The sequence below is a fragment of the Bombyx mori genome, chromosome 21, assembly GCF_030269925.1.
Source record: "Bombyx mori chromosome 21, ASM3026992v2".
NCBI lineage: Eukaryota > Metazoa > Arthropoda > Insecta > Lepidoptera > Bombycidae > Bombyx > Bombyx mori.
In genome coordinates, this window is record NC_085127.1 from 629,984 (window position 1) to 651,483 (window position 21,500).

The 21,500-nt window shown below is 39.1% G+C and overlaps 1 protein-coding gene and 1 long non-coding RNA gene across 2 annotated transcripts in view; both read right to left on the minus strand.

Annotated features, from left to right (window-relative positions):
- Positions 1-794: 794 nt before the first annotated feature.
- LOC101736178 (zwei Ig domain protein zig-8) overlaps positions 795-21,500 on the minus strand; it is a 48,999-nt gene continuing 28,293 nt past the window's right edge. Inside the window, exons 3-7 of the mRNA XM_062674596.1 lie at positions 17,274-17,425; positions 13,602-13,821; positions 5,574-5,746; positions 2,654-2,810; positions 795-1,022 (exon numbers count right to left, since the gene is read on the minus strand). Of these exons, the coding sequence (XP_062530580.1) occupies positions 898-1,022; positions 2,654-2,810; positions 5,574-5,746; positions 13,602-13,821; positions 17,274-17,425 (827 nt within the window). The 3' untranslated portion in view covers positions 795-897. The remainder of the gene's footprint in view (positions 1,023-2,653; positions 2,811-5,573; positions 5,747-13,601; positions 13,822-17,273; positions 17,426-21,500) is intronic.
- Positions 5,846-12,034, minus strand: LOC134200829 (uncharacterized). The gene is made up of 2 exons (XR_009975891.1): positions 11,618-12,034; positions 5,846-10,970 (listed from the first exon to the last, which is right to left on the minus strand). It is a non-coding gene; the product is annotated as an uncharacterized LOC134200829 (long non-coding RNA).

Below are 21,500 nucleotides of genomic sequence, written 5' to 3' on the forward strand. Positions count from 1 at the left end.
CTCTCTGTATTTTATACCGTATGTTCCATGGGGAGTGCTCTGAGGAATTGTTCGAGATGATACCGGCATCTCGTTTTTACCATCGCACCGCCCGCCATCGGAGTAGAGCTCATCCGTACTACCTGGAGCCACTGCGGTCATCCACAGTGTGTTTCCAGAGATCTTTTTTGCCACGTACCATCCGGCTATGGAATGAGCTCCCCTCCACGGTGTTTCCCGAGCGCTATGACATGTCCTTCTTCAAACGAGGCTTGTGGAGAGTATTAAGCGGTAGGCAGCGGCTTGGCTCTGCCCCTGGCATTGTTGAAGTCCATGGGCAACGGTAACCACTCACCATCAGGTGGGCCGTATGCTCGTCTGCGTACAAGGGCAATAAAAAAAATTAAAAAAAAAGATGTCTATGGGCTCAGGTAACCACTTAACACCAGATGGGCTGTGAGCTCGTCCAGTCATCTATGTAAGTTTTTTTTTCATTCAATACGACTGTATTGTGTGTCTTACCTTTTTCTTAACTTAAACTTAAACTTAACTTAACTTTAAGACACAATGACGTGAACTCCAATGTGATACACATTTCCGACTGACCATTCTTCTAACTGCATCAATATATTACTAACAGACTGTCAAATTGTACAAGTTAACGTACTTCAGAAATCTGATAATAAAGTGGTAAGTTTCCAGTTTTCAACCTTTAAATGTATAGCTCCGCCCGATACGGCTTAGCTTCAACCGCTTAGTAACATAATTAATTATACCAAGGTAAATAATAATTATCGTAAATAAATAGACCAATGTATCCCTAAATCGAATTTATTTAATAGCATCTCTATAAATAGCTATGTACAATATTTACATTTCAAAATATACACAGACAGAGAGAAATGAGTTAATTTCGAATCATCTCATAAGTATGTGAGTGAACAGTATCGCAAGTGTTGTATAGTATTCTTGATGTATCGTTAAGCCGCTCCCGACTTGCGCTACTGCTGTCTCGTCTCGTTGCATCGCATCTATTGGACTCGCTGAAATTAGAATAAAAAGATTAAAATATCAAACATTATGCCGTCCTTAAAATCTGAAATAATATCATACAGATATCGTACGATATTTTTTTAATGGATTCTTTGTTCAACGATTATTTAGAGATAGGTAGTGTATTTCTAAAATTATATTTAGATTTAGATAGATATTTAGATTTAGAATATATGTGTCTGTTCTTTGACAAGCTCTTTAGTTTGAAAAGCTTCTAAAATTTAAGCATGGTATTATCTTCGGATGTCGTTAAATTCTATTTATAAATAACGGAAGTGACAAATAGTGGTGCATGATAAAACACATAGCTTTATGGCTGCCGGTCATCAGGTCTGCTTCAGAATTATAGACTGGTAAGCAGAATAGAAACAGCGACGTGAGTCAAGACAGAAAAAAAACGTGCGCGTGCAACTTGGTGCACATGAATGAAGTGAAACTTCTTTTTTGATTTGGTAAGTATTGTGGTTATCTTCATTTTTCATCCTTAAGTCAGATTGCTCTTGTAATAGGGAATGCTGTGTATAAGAGATTCGATATCTTCAACATTTACATTATATATTTTTTTAAATATAGATAGAAAAATACTTCATTAAAATATTGGACGCTACTCGTTGCTAATGCTCGCGCTGGCCTGTAACAGGTATACTACGCGCACGCGTTCGAGTATCACGCATTCACTCGCTCTGTCTCTTTCTAGTATGGTAGCGTTAGACGCTTAACGCAACCTTGTTGGAAATCGCATTAGAAGTTTCACTTCAAAAAAGTAGGAGACTTTTCTTAAATTTGACTAGAATGGCCAAGACATAGTCTAATGTTGAGGCCTCTCTTAACATCTAGTCAGAATAAGGACCATAAGGAACGAGGAAACACCCTGAAACAGCATTCAACAGGGTAACTGAAACTTCGACTTCACGTTTGAAGCCGTATGGCGTTTTATTTACTTTGGGCAGTCTATGGGTTATGCTGATCGGCCATGAAGCCACATGAAAACAAATGCATAACATAATTTTACGGTGAACACGACAAGTGTACGATCCTCGCACAGACGTGTTAGGAAACCATATTTTCTATCATTTCATCGGCCTGTTTACAATGATTTCAAAATGATACCGTGTCAAGGTCCTATCTCGTGTCTACCTAACCAATTGTGATTCGATCGAAAAATAGCTCGCGTTGTTTAAACTGAGTTTTGTTTACAAGAAATTTGAAAGACAAGAACATTACGTTGAATTTAAAATCAAAAAATCAGCGCTGGAGAATGCTCTAAGATTGTGTTTTGAAACTTAAACAGCGCACAATAGCACGATAGCTTCAGGGTTTTGCTGATAATTGCGTGTTCGATCATTCGTCCTAACTAACTTACGCGTCCCATTTACAATGTCACATTTAAATCCCAAGGTCAATCTATATAAAATGTTTTATTTTCATTTAGATGAGTGGGCAAGGTCATTTGCCGTCAGGCAATAAGCAGCTACAAAACAGATTCTATACACGTCACATCGGAAATATCGCCAGCTATCTTAAGACATTAAGCCTTTGATTCGTGGTGGAAATAGGAATAGTATATAGTAGCGTTCCGTGCGAGATCGCGACATGTAATTCCTCAGTAGCAAGTACTTACGCTGGTCATCGACAGTGAGCGATATAGTGGCGGAATGTCCCAGCACGGTGCATGAATATCGGCCAGAGTCCCGCCGGCGCAGCGCTCCCAACGTCAGGCGAGAGATAGCGCCGCCAGTCCACCGCTCCGTGTCCAAGGAAACACCACCACGACCAGTCTGTGGGAGCATGGGAGCATCACAAATAAGAATCAAATACGTAGGGTAAGTTAGATAACGCCGGTTTATAGCGTGGACATAGACCAGCGCGAGCTCTTTCTATTAATGGTCTTTTTTTATTGTACCTACTGTATTTTTATTGTATTGTACAGTCCACCTGATGGCGGGTAGTTATCGTCGCACATGGACTTCAGCAATGCCAAGGGCATAACCAAGCCACTGCCTAAAATAATTTGATAAAAATATTCTTATGTAAACTTTTATTTCTTTGATAGACATTGCTAGCACCTGCATGTCATTTATTACGCCATATACAAGCTTATACATTTCTCATCAGTGGTATTAAAAATTTAAACATCACACATAGAAATTTACAAACACGCATATACGAAATCACCGTTACACACATTCTTTTCAACGCGTCGTCCGAAAACTACACAATAATAAAAACGACAAAATAATTATCGCTATTTTTATTACAAAGTAGTGGAAAACATATTGATAGAATTTAAAAAGTTGGCGGGCGAAATACCGCGGCGTGCCCACATTGGTCGCGTTGCCAAATTATTTGGCCTCGGGGTGGGCACGCCCGGATACATTTACACGCATTCAACTTGCTTCCTCACACACAATATTATACATTCGGTACTAAATGAACGGAAGTTTGTTTATTAATGCGTTGGTGATCACCAATCAATTAAAGCACAATCTAGTCCATTTTTTTTATTATGTGGGTGAATGATATTACTACCCACTCGGTGTTAAGTGATTACCGAAGGACATAAGCATCCGGAACGCATGACAGTTGTAGGGCGCGAAAATAGGCCTAATGATGGTACCTGCCCCTGCGCACTACCACCGGGCCAGTTACTTTCTCAGAACAGATGAAATCTGCAAATGCCTGAATCGCAGTAACATTTTTATTTCAATTTATTCTCTTTGAAATTTATTTCATGGGGATTTTCTGATAAAATTTGACTATAATAGGTCTCGATTTCTTGTGGTAGATAAATGATGTGTATCATTAAAAAAGCATATCATTAAGTATCATTAAGTGTTAAAAAAACAATGTGTCCCATCATTCAATCTATCCAGAAAAATACGCATCCGATGGAAAATCTTACCACTACTACTACTTACTTTACTAACATAGTACGTATACAGTTTCAAAAGTTCGATCTCTTTGTTGAAAGACATTTATAAGAAACTCCACTGATTGTCCGTTTTTGTCTAAAGCTAAATGTATGGATCCTATCGGTGCCATGGTAAGAGAAACGAACCTCAGATAACATTTGTCATGTGTATTATAAGAGTGTAGTACTATGCTGTTTATTAGTCGCAAGCACGCGGAGTTCATGTCATTGCTCTTGTTTGTGGGACGCGGCTACAGCTGCCAACTTTCTGATTGATTTTCAACAACAAAAATACTAGTTAGAAATAATAGCTGTAGATCTGTAATTGCGTGATTTTTAATATCAGATACGGTACGTGTCACGATCGTCTGAGATGTGCCTTAAGATTTAGACTCGGAAGAAACATTGAACCCTCTAGGATTTTATTATGATCTAAAAAAAAATTTACGATTTTATGTAATTTTAATATACCATACTATATTTTTTTAATTCTATTGTGTCGAAAAAAACATAAGTCGTAAACAGATTTCCACTTCTATTTGGCCAGTGCTGTCAGAATCTAAATTGATCTAATGAAATCAATGAATATTATTTTCCTGAATTAGTTTCAGTCGTTGTGTTAATGTCTAATAAAGTTGACCTTTATTTAAGAAGGAACCATATTCTGTTGAAAATTAAATATCTTGGTTTAAAATAAATAGGCAAGTAGAGATATCGGAAGGTTAGTTCCACCACCTTCCCAACCCTGCTCATTTTTGCGGCATGTCAAGTGTAAGTACCAAATAGAAATCTAACTATAGTGTAGTAGCTGTACCATAGCAGTTGTACCACGGAGTTCCTATTCTCTCAGCTCTACACCAGTCCAATAAAAGTGAACCTACAACCTAGTGGCTACGTAGTTATCATACTAATAGCCAAAAAAAATATGAATAAATTATTTGTATTTGTGTGTGTCGTAACCGACTTGTGACATCCACAAATCACAAATCGAGAGCTTGGCACCTCATCAGAGGAACTTCTCGTAATGAATTCTGTAATTACATATCCGAGACGCCGTGCGCAGCTTTTATCTGTACTGTCTTTAGCAATCGTGAAGCATAAAGAGTAATAGTGATAGGTGAATCTATAAATACTCCGTTGATTAATATATTATACTAGACTTTACTTTAACTTTTACATTTTACTATACAATTTATAATTTTGAACGTTTCGGTATCCGATTTTTAATATCGTCTACTATCGGACAAAGGATCTCGTAGACGTAAAGCCTAATAAATGCATTAAGATGACAACACTACATCACTCTTGAAACAGGAACTTTGTGCAGCGCTGCGTTGTGACAGTAAAAGGCAGTAAAAATTGATTGAAAACTTTGTTTATATGAATAAATATGAACCGTTAGGTCCGTATGTGAGTTAAATTATTTTTAAATACCATAGACATCAGATACGTGATTACCGCAATCAACTTTGGACGTTAGATTGAGGTCTCAAATCGTATTACAGAAGCTATTTATCCTCTAAATAGACAAAATGTACGCGTGTGGGATTACAATACGCTTTAATTTTTTTGCGATGATCAAAAACAGCAGAACAATTAAAAGATTGAGTGGTCCATTACATAGCATTACCTGTAAGTTGATAAGTTGGTCGCCTTTTTGCCAGCGTATTTCGAGGGGTGGTAAGGGTAGCGCCCCGGGCGGGGGGTCGTATCGCGCCTCGCATGTCAAGGTCACAGCGCTACCGATCGTCCCGTGCATCACCTCTCTCAGGGTCTTCAGCACTGGAACTGGTATTGGCTCATCTGTACAAATAAAGAAAAAATAATTTCCCCTTTGACATTGTCTTTCTTGAATCCACTAATATATATTTTTGGGTGTCAGACATAAATTAAATAGGCCAATTTTGCTCACACTCTGCTTTATTCTCCCAATTGTACACTGATGCGCTTTGATCTTGCTTTATTCATAATTACTTTGGACTTCTTATACTAATTTTTACACACAACGCTACCGCGATGTAATTTTGTTGGCCTGTGACATCTATTGACGACATTTGTCAACTGTTGGATTTATAACTTAACAATATTTTAATGGTTTGCAATATAGCTCATATTTAATAATAATTCTTAATATGTACAGGACTCTATATAATCATATAAATAATCAGAAACCTTACACTCTATATAATCATATTAATATAAATAATCATAAACCTTACAGCTCGGCCATCCTACCTAAAGCGAGACCCTTCGCTTTGAGATCAAGAAAGAAAAAAAAACAAAATATATGTGTTACAAAATAATAATAATAATAAATGCAATTAATTATACACTAGGTTTATATATGACGTGTAACATTTTTTTTTAAACATTTTTTTGCTATAAATACTAAGTACATACACATATCTATCGCTAAATCGTTTCCATGGTTTTAAGTTCTATCAAAATAATAATTAAAATAACAATTTCTTTCTTAAGTAACTAAATGTCCAACATAAACTGAGTAATCAAGTATCTAATCACTGTCATCAACACTATTACTAGATTCATCAGACTCTAATTCTCTACAGAACGACATCCAAGGCTGAATCTTATCAATAGATACAACTGCTTCATACCTTCTACCTTTTTGCGAGTCATCTTCTACCACGAACCTATCATTGCGAAGAACCTTTAGTATACGATAAGGACCTTGGTACTTAACAGAGAGCTTTTGAGATTTTCCATCGTGCGGAGCCTGCCTTGCTAAGCGTACTAAATCCCCTTCTTGGTACTGCCTCGCTGGTTTCCTATGCTTATTAAAATTGACTGCATCTTTAACTTCTAGCCTGTTGTCTGACTTCCGCCAATTCCTCAATGGGAGTCCTATTTAGAGTGTCATTGATTACCGTACTAAGTATGCTTTCCGTACTACTAATTATGTTAACTCCAAATAGTAGCTCAGAGGGGCTCTTTTGGGTAGTTTTATGTCGAGCTGTGTTCATACCAACCTGTATATCAGTGATGTGGTTGTCCCACGACTTGTCGCCGCCGTGATTGGCTGTCGATAGAGCATCTAAAATCGTTCTATTAAACCTTTCTACTTGCCCGTTTGCTCGAGGCGTTGCAACGGCATTTACAATATGTTTGATCCCGTAAGAGGTCGTAAAATCTTGGAACGTCTTACTGGTGAAACTCGTACCTTTATCTTTTCGATTGGGTGGAGTTCTCCTTCTCGTTTATCACCTGGAGCTTTGTGGTACGCGCACTCAAGGCAGGAGGTAACATACTTCCGGACGAGACGCCGCATTTTCGCGAACCAATAATGGCCTCGGATGCGCTGTAGGGCTCTTTCAAAACCACAATGGCCAACGTCATCGTGGTTCATTTTTAAAATTTGCCAGCGTACACTTTTGGGTACCAGCCATTTTATTTTGTCACCTACCACGCGGTAAACACGGTCATTCTTCAGTCTGTAGTTTTTGTGTATGTCCGCTACCTCCGCCGATGAAGGGTCAGAAAGAATCCTTTTGATTTTATTTATCTCGTCATCTGCATTTTGTACCGTCGCAATCCAGTCCTGTTCGATTTGCTGTATTTGTAAAACATCTAGTACATGTGTTACCTGAAGAAGAATTCACTGGGTTTCTGCTTAGGGCATCCGCGTGTGCCATGCTAACACCAGGCCGGTACTCGATTGTACAGTCGTACTTCTGAAGTTGGACCCACCACCTAGCTATGCGAGGTATCAAGTCACGTTTAGTTAGAGTGGACCTGAGTGCATTGCAATTGGTCAAGATTTTAAATGGTATTCCCACTAAATAAACTCTTAACCGATTGAGAGATGCAATGACTGCCAAAGTTTCGAGCTCGTACGAATGAAACTTGCGTTCGTCAGCGGTAGTTTTCCTGCTGAAGTAGGACACTGGTTGCAATGCACCATTACAGTTACGCTGCAGTAAAATGCCCGCTAGGCCTTCTTTGCAAGCCTCCGTATGTAGCTCGGTTTCGGACTTCTACCTGGGCGGATACCATTAGCAGTCACTTCAAACCCTAGAAAGTCTATGACATTCAAAAAGAAATAGCACTTACTTAATTTCAGTGTGAGAACTTCGCCTAGTCTTTGGATGCCTTCCCTAAAATCCTTGGATGGTATCAGTATGTCATCCATGTAGACAACAGCATATTTAATTTGGGCCTCCTTTAATATTTTATGGATTGTCCTTTGGAACACAGATGGTGCATTAACTAGTCCGAAAGGCATGCGGTTGTATTCATGCTGCCCATCAGGTGTTACAAAGGCAGTTTTACTACGGGAGGCCTCGGCGACTGGTGTTCGATAGTACCCGGAAGCAAGGTCCAATGACGTAAATAGGGTGTTACCGGATAATAGGTCCAACTGATCCTCGACTCTTGGTAGGGGGTAGTGTTCCTTTTTGGGCTTTCTGTTTAGAGCTCGATAGTCCACATAGAATCGTTTCTCACTATTCTTTTTTTTTGTACCAGGACTATAGGACTGGCATATGATGAAGATGACTCCCTAGCTCTACCATTATCTACCATCTCCTTAACCATGCCTCTTACTAATTGTCGCTCAGTATGTGACATACGGCATGGGCGATACACGACTGGTTCCGTGTCGTTAAGGTCGATTACCATCTCAGTGATGTTGGTAAACCCAAGGTCCTTGAGTCCACTTGAGAAGTGTAGTTCTTCGCGTTGCTGTTTTGTTAGCTCAGGATTGCAACTGATCTCTTCATCCAGTCCCCTATCGGTAAGAACGCTACAAGATTGGGAAAAAGGTGTTCGATGCGTATTACGCAGTGCTCGTGTTAAGAGTGTCCTTCTTGATACAAATCTTGTTTGACGAGGCATTATAAATTAGAAGCGCTGTGCGGCTGTCTTTTATCTCGTACGTACCGGGAAAGAGATAGTACTCTTTTCCTTCAGCACCCCTTAACGAGCCATGGACGTAGATGCTACCGTTTCCCTGCCCATCAGCATTAACAATTATGGGATGTACAACGTTACCATCTATTTCCGTGTCATCTTCCACTATGAGTCTTATTTTAGTACACGCGAGTCTTTCAAATACGATCTTAGTCGGAATCTTAGTCATTATAATATCAGGCTTCTCTGTAAAGGAATGTCCAAGTAATGCCAATGTCCAAGTAACTTAGTACATAATCTTCTACTACATATATTTCAATAGTTTCTTTTAATCCTTGAACTTCTACACTCACGGTAGCTACACCTAAAGGGCAAGTCAGGTTTCCTCCTATTCCTCTTAATACCGGCATACCTTCCCTCACATCGATATTCAGGTTCAACTCCTTAGCGGTACTCTGTCTAATTAACGAACATTGACTCCCTAAATCTACATGACACTTGACCCCTGAGTTGTTAATCTTTATATCCAGTATATATTTATCAATAGCGCGATCATCGACAGTTACATTAGATACTTGTTTTTGTTCATTATTTTTATCTAAGGCCTGACTATCGTCTTTATTAATCGGAGTTTTATTTTTTAAACAGTTAATCGCCTAATGACCAATCCTCCCGCAGGTCGTACACTTCGCGATAAGTTTTGTACATTTAAAGCTAGGGTGACCTATTTCATTGCAATTGAAGCAACGGATTCCGTTATTACTAGGGCCCGCCCTGCTCGTGCCAGATTGATTTGTTTTTTTCAGGTTGGCATCGTTAATGGAGTCACGAACTTTGCCTATCTTCACGGTTCTAAAGTATTTGAGCACTTGCTCAGGTCGCTTAAATTGAGCGGCTTGAGCACCCACTTTAACGGCACGATCTTCAACCCCGTACAGCAAACAGTCTACCACTTCCTTGCCATAAATTTTGCAACGATTTAACAAGTTCATTTTCGCATAATAGTAATGTTCAAACGACTCACCGTATCTAACTGTTTTTGCTAACATTTTATGCAATAACTCAGCATAGTTCTCGCTTTGGGGAAAAGATTCTATAAGTTTTTGTTTCCACTCAGTCCATGTAAAATAATAGGCTAGATAAGCCCTGATACCAAGTTTTAGCGACACCAGAAAGCTTGGGCAAGGAATAGTGGATAATTTCCGTCTTCCCACCCATATATGTGAGCACATTCTTCCACTTTCGTCAGCCAAGTAAGGATAGTTTGTTCCTTTGCCATTGGGTCAAATTCGGGGATAACATTTGTGTTGAACGTAAGTTTGGGCTTATCTGAACCTTTTATTTTGTCAAGAATATTCAAGAATTTATCTACTAATACCTTTGTATCTGAACCGTCGTCCTCCTTACCACGCTTAACCTTGCGCGGAAGCTGCGGTGACCCCATATCAGATCCTGAAGAGGAAGACACATGCCGTCTCCTCTGTCCTGTCCTTGTCCTTGTTTTCCATCTCCTTCTTTCGTATTCGTCCCTGTCGTCAGAGCCGCTTGATTGTTGCCTGCTCGACCGCTGCTTACGCGATCGTCGTTCACTCGATCGCTTTCCACGCAACCGTTCTCTTCGAATCATCGTGTCCTTGTCCATTTTATCCAATGGTACCGATTGCTCTATGCTCGAGCTCCTCCTCCTAATTCTTTCCTGTCGACCTACATCCTGAACCTCGGATGCTCCATGCTCTATCCTCGAGCACATCCTCCTAATCCTTTCCTGTTGACCTACATCCTTAACCTCGGATGCTCCTTGGTCACTCCCATGTGTTAGTCCTTCCCCTCGACTAAGCACATGGACCCTACATCCTAACCTCGGATGCTCCTTGCTCTATCCGCGAGCTCATCCTCCCAATCCTTCCCTGTTGACCTACACCCTCAGCCTTGGATGCTCCTTGGTCACTCCCATGTGTTAGTCCTTCCCCTCGACTAAGCACATGTGACCTACATCCTCAGCCTCGGATGCTCCTTGGTCATTCCCTATGTGTTAGTCCTTCCCCTCGACTAAGCACATGGGCTCCTTTTTTCATTAAGCCACTTCCTCTTACTAGCCGAGCACTAGACCCTTCCCCTCGGCTAGTGTCGTCCTCCACGTCACAGTTGATGAGCGTAACTGAAACTCACATTGTGGAGCTTAGAATGATGATAATCATAAACTGCTTTAACCGGGTTTAATAATTGCAAAAAGTAGAATAGGGTAATTTAAATGGCATAATATCGGGTACATTCCGAAAAGCTAGAAGAGGACTCCTCGTAGAACGGGGAACAGAAAAGAAAATAAACTTTATTATGCATGTGCATTCATCGAAAATCATGTATTTCCAAAGACCTGACGCACTCTAATACATTTATGTAAACATTTAAACCAATGCAATAACGAGTGTCGTTAGATTCTAATAGAGCCTATAAAACCCTTAACTTTTTCGTCACCATGTAAATAAAACGGTAGGTGGGTAGAATGAATTTGTTGTTTTAAGTTTAATTACTTATATTGAAAGTTATAATCGTCATTGATTTCTTCATTGGTTCTTCGTCATTGGTTTATTCAACCCAACGCACATGTGATCATTACGTGGTCGATTTTTCAGTGCACTTGCACTGATCGGTTACAAGGCAATAATAAAAAAATGACTCAGTGCAGGTTTGTAATATGAAGAGGAACAAGACAAAGAAAATTCATATAAAAAAAAAAAAAAAAATCACAACCACCAGAATTTTCAATATCACTGAATCACATGTAAATAATTAATAATAACTTACGTTTTTTACCGATCCGTGGGCGTAGTAAGGTTAGTTTTCTAGAGCCTTATTTATCCCGCTTCTGACCTTTTGGGTGTCAGACATAAATTAAATAGGCCAATTTTGCTCACACTCTGCTTTATTCTCCCAATTGTACACTGATGCGCTTTGATCTTGCTTTATTCATAATTACTTTGGACTTCTTATACTAATTTTTACACACAACGCTACCGCGATGTAATTTTGTTGGCCTGTGACATCTATTGACGACATTTGTCAACTGTTGGATTTATAACTTAACAATATTTTAATGGTTTGCAATATAGCTCATATTTAATAATAATTCTTAATATGTACAGGACTCTATATAATCATATAAATAATCAGAAACCTTACACTCTATATAATCATATTAATATAAATAATCATAAACCTTACAATATGTAGGATAATGATACTCCGACCCGCTTAGCTTAATAGGCAGTTATGTCAGTAAGAGCAACGCCAGCTATCGTCGAATAGCAAAAACTAATATAATCAAAAGAACTCGTAAAATCGAGAACGCTCGAGAAGTACAACGCCATCTATTGTTAAATGGCGGAAACGCGTATCGAAAATACTCGGCTCGTGAGGAATGTGCTCGATAATTCTAGAGGTGTCGTATTGACTATAAAAGCGTGCAGTTCAGAAGACAGTTTGTAATCTACTCGAAGCGAAACCGCGAACGGATCACCTGAAGCGAAGCGGAAGAAGCGAATTACGAATTGTTAAGTACTCTGTGAGTGTTTTAACTGTTAATACAGTTTTAATTTGAACTTTGGTAGAATTTTTATTTATTTCCGAACCCCTAACGCGTAACAATATTAAGTCTTATACATTAGTCAGTCAATGGTTAACGTGCAACGATCCACCACGGTTGCTGACGCGAATAAACATGTAATTATACTTAGTGTTTTATTGACCGCTCCAATGAGCTTTCCGAAGGACAATACACACAACGCATAACAACCCCACCACACAAACCTCACACTGATGACCCCGACGTGTGCTATTCCCCTACACATACAAATAAGGCCCTTTCGGCGACAATACCTCCTATAAACTAGCTCTAACTATATACCATTTCTATTTCTACTACAAACTATTTCTATCTTCATGATGCATAATAAAATATTGAAATAAACGTAAAGTATGTAACAAGTGAACGGAAAATTAACTGACAACCGATGACACGCCACACAAATAGACCTGAGTCACATAGTCAAAGAGAAACTCTAAAATTAGACATTCCTAACGAAATCTCATAGGAACGTTACTATAATGCGTTCGTGACCCAGCAATGGCACGCGTGCCTCTTGTGTTTACGTGTTCGACACGGATCCGGAAATCCACTAAATTGATATTCATGTAAGGATAAGTATTTATATACTTTTTGCTGCTAACAATGAAAATGAAGATAACAACGAACTTAGGCCTTAAAAGTTGCTAAATTAATATTTTTATGATCTTATAATCCCTCTATAATTTTATTGCCCCGTAGTCAATTCTGTTGCAAACTTTAATGCATACAACCTTAGTCATGACTTTTTGAATATTTAATTGTAATTCAAATTGATAGGATAGAGCATCGACAGGAATCAAGGCATCTTGGGAATTTGTAGTATTTTTTATTTTTATTGCTTCGATGAGTGGACGAGCTCACAGCCCACCTGGTGTTAAGTGGTTACTGGAGCCCATAAACATCTGCAACGTAAATGCGCCACCCACCTTGACATATAAGTTCTAAGTTCTCAGAATAGTTCGTTACAACGGCTGCCCCACCCTTCAAACTGAAACGCATTACTGCTTCACGATAGAAATAGGCAGGGTGGTGGTACCTACCCGTGGGGACTCACAAAAGTTCCTACCACCAGTAAATTTTACTACATGTACTTTAAAAATCATTTGCGAATACCTCATGTGAATAAACATGCTCCAACTTTTTTAAAGAGCTTCTAAAACTTACCTAACACAGTAAGGTTGAAGAACTTGCTCATTTTAGGTTCCATGTTGACCTGGCACTCATAGCGTCCAGCATCAGTGGTCCGAAGCCTCTCGATTCTCAAGGTATGCCGGCTAGAGCCACTGCCTCCCCGGGACGACGTCGCAGAAACACGCGCGTCTGCTGTGAAAACTGACCCTGCATGAGACAGGATTTGAAGGTCACTGGACCTTACCCAAGATACCTGCGGACAGTCAAGAAAATTTGTTGTATGATTCTCATATAGTCTAGTTATACCGCCATTCTCGCATCTATCTCAGCTGTGGGTTAATTTGTCGAGAAGACCTCCTTAATGGGAAAGACATATTTGGCACATCGGTTTATTTACAATAAATAGCACAATAACCCAAACTTTTGAGATCTTGTCGAGCTCTTCTGGCATGAGAATTAGTTTTAAAGCAAATAAAAAGTATGTCTAAGAATAAAACATTTCGAAACCTGCTATTTTCATCAGTCATCAAGCAGCGCCTAGCAACAGGGACTGAATATCCTGGCAGAGTGCCTTGGCTAATCACTACGCTACTGTGCGAGTCGCTATTGTAGCTGACAATTATAAGCTACTAATGTGTTTCGAGCTGAATTTTTTAAAATAACTTTAGTTATAGTCAAACTTCATTAGAAGATGGGACTTCAAAAAGGAAATGACTAATTACTGGACCCTTTTTGGATGTTTACTTTATATTATGATTATATATTATGTGGCGCCAATTATTTATCTATCGCTACCTATTCACGCCATTAACATAGTTAAAACATTACCGCCATGCTGTAAAAGTTTTGCTCCTATTAAGAATACTAGAATCATTGGAACGAAGTTCCTTATGGAACGATGCGGAGGGGTACCCTAACCGGGAAAAAACGTCTGTAACGTAAGATTTTTAGTAGTAATGCACACAGTGTACGTCTTAACTTTGTAATAACGTACAAAAAATAACATATTTTTTTATCATTCATTGACCACGATCTCAGAGCGTTCGTTTACGCAATACACTAACTCTTATGCAAACTGCCGTGAATGAAGTGTACCACAATAAGTTCGCACGTTACCGAATGACCGTGGATTGTTGCGAAGCCTCCAGTTTTATTTTCTTTATACCTCGAATATAACTTAAAATTAATATTTTAATAATAAGGAATTTCATTCCTATCCGGTGTCCACGACACTACACATATTTTTCCTATTCTCATTTTATGAATCTTAAAAAAAATTAGGTAACCATGAACCTAGCGATAGGATGTGGCTACGGTAGCCTATGGAGATCAGTAAGCTCAGGCACATAGCCGGTCTATTCCGAGCGATTTCCGAAAGCTTGGTTTGAATAAAGAATGAAATTAACACGGGTAATACGCAAGGCAAAAATTCTGCCCACGCTAGTGAAAGTGTGTAGTTGCGAATGCCAGCAGTTGGCACTAGATACTTCCGGCAAGCTCCGTAGTAAGGGGCGAGGTACGAGGCGTGGGGCGACTCTAAATAAAGCTCCCGTGCAGCTTTTTATAAACTAGTGGAGTTACCAGTTTAATTACACTGAAATTATTGGTGTAGGTTTGAAAATGTCGGTGATTTTATCGGAATTTCGCGAGCAGTTGCCATGATTTAAGACAAATTCAAGGTTTAATTTCACATAGCGCTGGTTATAATTAGGAAAACTATCAGGAATTAGAGTTGAGTGAGAGATTATATTTAAGAGTAATAAGGTTTTTTGGTTGATGGAAAAATTTTGAAATGGTTTGAAAAACTTGCAACTTTTGTCTTATATAAAAATATGTTGCAATATTTTTATTTTTTATGGTATAGACAATAGAACTAGCTCACGATCCATTCTGTGTTAAGTGGTTGTGAACTGTGTACTACGTTTCGAAATATCAAAAAGTAACTTGGATCCGGGACAATACTGAAGAACAACAGGAAATATTCCGATTAGCTTAGTTTGAAACTCGTTTGAAAAGACAGGTACATTGAACAGTGGATTCGCCCATAAAAAAAAAGCTATAACAAGATGTTGTCAAATTCATAATACATTTTGGACCAATTTGACAAGTGATAGGGTGTGATCTTGCCAACTTCTGTTGCGAAGCAGTCATGCGCCCCGGTGTGAAAGGACGCGAGTGAGACCACGACCTCAGGCCATTCTCATTGTGATGCGTTTGGATTGAACACTGAACCACTGTGATTTACAAGTTGACTGTAATCAACAAGTCAATAAATACGCCAAGCTGGTCTAAGCAAACATTTATTTTTCAATTAATTCAACCAAGGCCCACTCGGCTGGCAACCTTGGCTCCATAGTGTCGTTGACCGACATTTTTGGAACGCTTTCGCCCAGTGTCAGCTGTCCGTTTTTATTCCACGTCCACGTGTCCCGGACGCCCCCGCCTCACGTAAATCCATCCGCCTATATCAGGCAAGGCGGTGATTTTCTCAATCAACTTCAGTAGGTACGTTTGGATTTTTTGGCTTTGATCCTATGTTGAAGTATGCGTGGTATTGATTGATTTATGAAACTTGGAACTTTTAGAAACTTCTAGGCATGGATAAAATCATGCATTATATGAATGTATCACTGTAGTGCTAATTGAACTTTGAATGTATTTAAGAAACGAAATTAGAAGTAAGTGGTAAGTAGGTAAGTGGGAAAAAATATTCTATCAACTTATTATCATTAAAGGTAGCATGCTCTCTTCTGAATTAAATGTATTTCAGATAAATCTAGTTCAATTTTTATGATTTTAAGTGATTTCCCGCGCCGCTGCCTTGTTTCATATTAATATTATTTGAATCGGTTTTCATTCTAAAATTACAATTTTTATTTTATGCGCGGAACCCTTATTCTTTTTTCATGCTGCTTTTAGCAGCCTAAGCTAATCAGTATTACGTCAATTATCCGTCACACACGTCACATCCGAACCTAAATAACGTAACACGTAACGAAGTTGCATTCAGCCGCATTTTCCCAATATTCGCGAAACAGTTTAAGAAAATAAAAACAATGTGCTTCCGTATTGTTTATCAAATAACTTGCAAATATAAATGGCAGAGATCACAATTTTCACTCCGAATCATGAAGCGCGTGAATAACCATAATTTATGGACATATTATCGAGTTTGACGACGTTGTATGAACGCATACCGCATCAGGTACTGCGTGTCGGAATTTCTGACTAAACGCCTACAGTTGAAATGGAAGAGATTCGGTCACTTGATTTGTTTTATACCGTGTATTTGAAACGATTTCATCACTAGTGGTAGGACCTCTTATGAGTCCGCGCGGGTAGGTCCGGGTAGTCCGCCCTGCCTATTTCTGCCGTGAAGCAGTAATGCGTTTCGGTTTGAAGGGTGGGGCAGCCGCTGTAACTATACTTGAGACCTTAGAGCTTATATCTCAAGGAGGGTGGCGCATTTACGTTATAGATGTTTATGGGCTCCTAGGCTCCAGTAACCACTTAACACCAGGCTGTGAGCTCGTCCACCCATCTAAGCAATAAAAAAAAAATAAAAAAAACTACCTCTCAGCACCAGGTTAGCCGTGAACTTATTCCGCTTCTGGAGCGGTAAAAATGGCTAAGTCTCCGAGCTAAATAATTGTGACCCGCAGTAAAACAGAATTACTCAAATATACTCAGATATATTATACTCACAGATTTATCACCTAAACGAAGCACTCGGCACTCCAAGGCGGCTGTTTGTCCAACAGCAGCGATGAGTGAATCTCTCTGTCGAGGGGCAAAGGCCGGGCCTGTGCCTTCAGTCACCGACACAACCTCTCCGTCGGCACACCATCGCGAAATACCTGTAATATTCAAATTATTTCAGACTAGCTGACCCGGCAGACTTTGTAGTGCCTCAATCTATAAATAAAAGACCAAAACTTTTGTATAAAATAAACTTAAAACAAACAAAAGGAATCCGTTCGACGGAGGCCACATAAAAGGAAAAACAAAATTGTTATTTTTATTGAATTCCGAGTATTTTCATATTTATCTACCTTTTAAACCTTCTCTGGACTTCCACAAATAATTCAAGACCAAAATTAACCAAATCGGTCCAGCCGTTCTCGAGTTTTAGCGAGACTAACGAACAGCAATTTATTTTTATATATAGAGATATATAGATAATATTAATTATGTATTTTGAGACAGCATTAGGTTTAAACTAGAACACTAGAAGTAACTGACCAATTCCACGAGATACATCTGAGGATCGCTTGATCCGGGAGATCGTCTGCCTAAGTTTGTTAGTTTTTTTTTTATTGCTTAGATGGGTGGATGTAGTCGTCGTGGCCTAAAGGATAAGACGTCCGATGCATTCGTGTTGAGCGATGCACCGGTGTTCGAATCCCGCAGGCGGGTACTAATTTTTCTAATGAAATATGTACTTAACAAATGTTCACGATTGACTTCCACGGTGAAGAAATAACATCGTGTAATAAAAATCAAACCCGCAAAATTATAATTTGCGTAATTACTGGTGGTAGGACCTCTAGTGAGTCCACGCGGGTAGGTACCGTCCAGGCGGGTAGATCGTCCATCAATCTAAGCAATAAAAAAAAAACGAGCTCACAGCCCACCTGGTGTTAAGTGGTCACTGGAGCCCATATACATCTACAACGTAAATGCGCCACCCAGCTTGAGACATAAGTTCTAAGGTGTCAGTATAGTTACAACGGCTGCCTCACCCTTCAAACCGAAACGCATCACTACTTCACGGCAGAAATAGGCGAGGTGGTGGTACCTACCCGTGCGGACTCACAAGAGGTCCTACCACCAATAATTACGCAAATTTTGCGGGTTTGATATTTACTACACGATGTGATTCCTTCATCGTGGAAGTCAATCGTGAACATTGGTTAAGTACGTATTTCATTAGAAAAATTTATACCCGTCTGCGGGATTCGAACACCGGTGCATCGCTAGATATCAGTGTACCGGACGTCTTAGCCTTTAGGCCACGACGACTCGACATTTCTACTGCGATGCACCCATACTTTACGTTTCCAAGACTCACAAGAGGTCCTACCACCAGTAACCAGTTTGCTAGTATTTAAAAACAGTCTAGAATGCCTCATTTAGATTTACATTTTAGAACTTCTCCCAATATTGCTTGTTCACAATCGAGATCACTTTGCAAAGCGTATTCTAATTATGTTCACCATGTACCTACGTATTTTATATTCGTACGCAATAAAATCTGTACCCTACTCCATAAAGACCAAAACAAACTGTAAGGACAAATCGCAGTTCGCGAGTGCAGGGCTTAGGGCGCGGGGCAAGGACGGGCTATGAATGGATGGTGACGTCATCGGGAGCTTGTGCACCAAACAGGCGCTGTAGGGTTGATGAATTTGTTAAAAATAAACATAATAAACGAGTCGAAAAATAGTACACTGTGCAAACACGCGGGAGGAAATGTCCAACTTTTGTCCCGCGGTGCACATACTATTTTTTCTCCTACCAGGCCGAAAGTTCGTGGAGTACCGAGTCAGAGTCCGGGGGCGAAGCCCCGGTAGGGTCCAAGGGCGAAGCCCTGGTGGGGGGTAGGGGGGGTGGACCCTCCCCCTATACTCATAAAAAAAAAGAATTTAACTGTTTTTTTAATTTTTAAATAATCTACTAATTGAATAAGAACTGTCTGATGAACTCATATTTGTTTCATACTTCACTATTAAATTTTATTGCCTTTTGTTTATTTCACTTTTACACTAAGCACAATATTGCAAATTACACGAAATTTTAGGTGCGTGAGAGCAGACGTAGACACTAACGCGCATGCGCACTTGTCAGTACCCAGGGAGAAAATGTTACACTTTCTACCCTGTACAGCGGGAGGAAAAGTTACACTTTCTTCCCTATACAGCGGGAGGAAAACCGAACTTTCGACGTGGGTGGGAAAAAGATAATTTTAGCCAGTGTTTCGATACTTATTTATCCCTATCTAGGGTAAACAAAGCGCAGGCCACATCTGTTGTCCAGCGTAGAGCACATGGAGATCACCGAGGTAATGTCGTCACCCTCATTAGGTCAAGGTCTTAGATTAACAGTTTTCAGGCACTTCTAGACAGCCCCTCTAGAGAATAGTAAAGAAAATTACATGGTGCAGATAGCATGATCAGTAGATGTACCAATGTCTCCTCCATTTGTGAACCTTTTTTTTTGTTTTTTGACTAATTAAACATATATTATTTCGCTCGATATAAATATTTTGTAAATAGGCAGTTTTTTTAAGCAGAAAGCAGTTGAATATCTTCTTTTTTTCTATTTGGGAACTGATTGTAATAAAAATGTTAACAAAATATTAAAGTGTCAGTCAATAATTTCCATTATTAGATGAACACCATTTCGTTTGTAATTACGTTTCCAAGAGACATTTAGAAATAGTTCAAGTGACACAATCCAGCTCAACATTAAAGTCAGTCAAAAAATATGGATTCAGCGAGTTCTCTTCTTTCAACATTTATCCAAATAACGGTCAAAACAAGTTTACCAACCCTAACAACAACATTATTAAGATGCCGATGTGTGCGGAAACTCTGAGTCATCATCTAAGATACAAGTCGCGTAAATGCATTCCTCCATTCATTGCTGCTAACTCGTTAACACAGCGGGGATGTCACATTATAATCAAAAGAAAAACACATTTTCCTTTGAATTAATTTAATTCCTTAATTCATTAGAGAATTTACCATTTTTATCTGAACTAGTAATCCCCCAGTAGTCGAAATACGAATGGAAATTATAAGTTGGAACATTCTTAACCATAATAATGTTCGTTAATGTTATTGTCAAGGATTATACTTCTGTAATCACAAAATTTCGCCAAGACTACACTATATAGAAATCAAATCAAATCAAACACCACAGACCACAATAACTAACAATAAACAAATGAGTATTTATGTGTGTGTGTGTGTGTGTGTGTGTGTGTGTGTGTGTGTGTGTGTGTGTGTGTGTGTGTGTGTGTGTGTGTGTGTGCGTGTGTGTGTCAAATACATGAGAGTGTGTGTAATGTTTTTTTTGTGTGTTTTCTATATCCATAATTTCGAAAAAAATATTAGCATTCTGCATTCCTTCTCTATATTCTCTATAAGTGTGGCAAATTTCACAGTCCTGCGTCCGCGCAATTTTCTTAAAAAGAGGTACAATGTTTTTGCTTCACGTATTAATATAACTGAATAAAAGCTTCAAAAGTAAAATAAGAATCTCCTATATTGCAAACACTGCTGCCTATTCTGAAACAAAAGTTCAAATTTACAATTCTGAAATAATACTAAAAATGATATGATTGAAGAGGGGAGCAATCTAAAAAGACTTGGATGTACTGTGTGAAAGAGGATATGAGATAACAGAGTGAGAGTGCAGATACGAGATGATGTATGATAAGCCTGAATGGAAGAAGAGAGCTAACTGCGCCGACCCCACATACTGAGGGCAAGAAGAAGGACTAAAGATGCAGTCATTGTCTTGAATAATCCTCAAAACTCACCAGAGCCGTGGCGTTCATCGCTTTGATAACTAAAGTTACCTAATCAGCAATTGTAACGGCTACTGATTCATGCAGCCGACAATGTCAATAATTTCAGACAGTGACAGCTTTTGAATCAACTTATTGTTAGGTGCTAAATATAATTTACCAAACTTGAACTTCTAACACTACATGAAAACATATAACATGTTTCATGTGTTTTTGATAGAAATACTACTTGATTACAACGAGTATAAATATGGAGCGTTTCAAAGCAAGAATAGGAAGTAATAATGAATTTGAAAACTCCCTTTGTTACCAATAGAGCTCACTCTACCTTGCACAGCCCATAATGAGTATTAGCCACTAAAACAAACGATAATCGTGTATGAGTGTGCCGCAAGCGG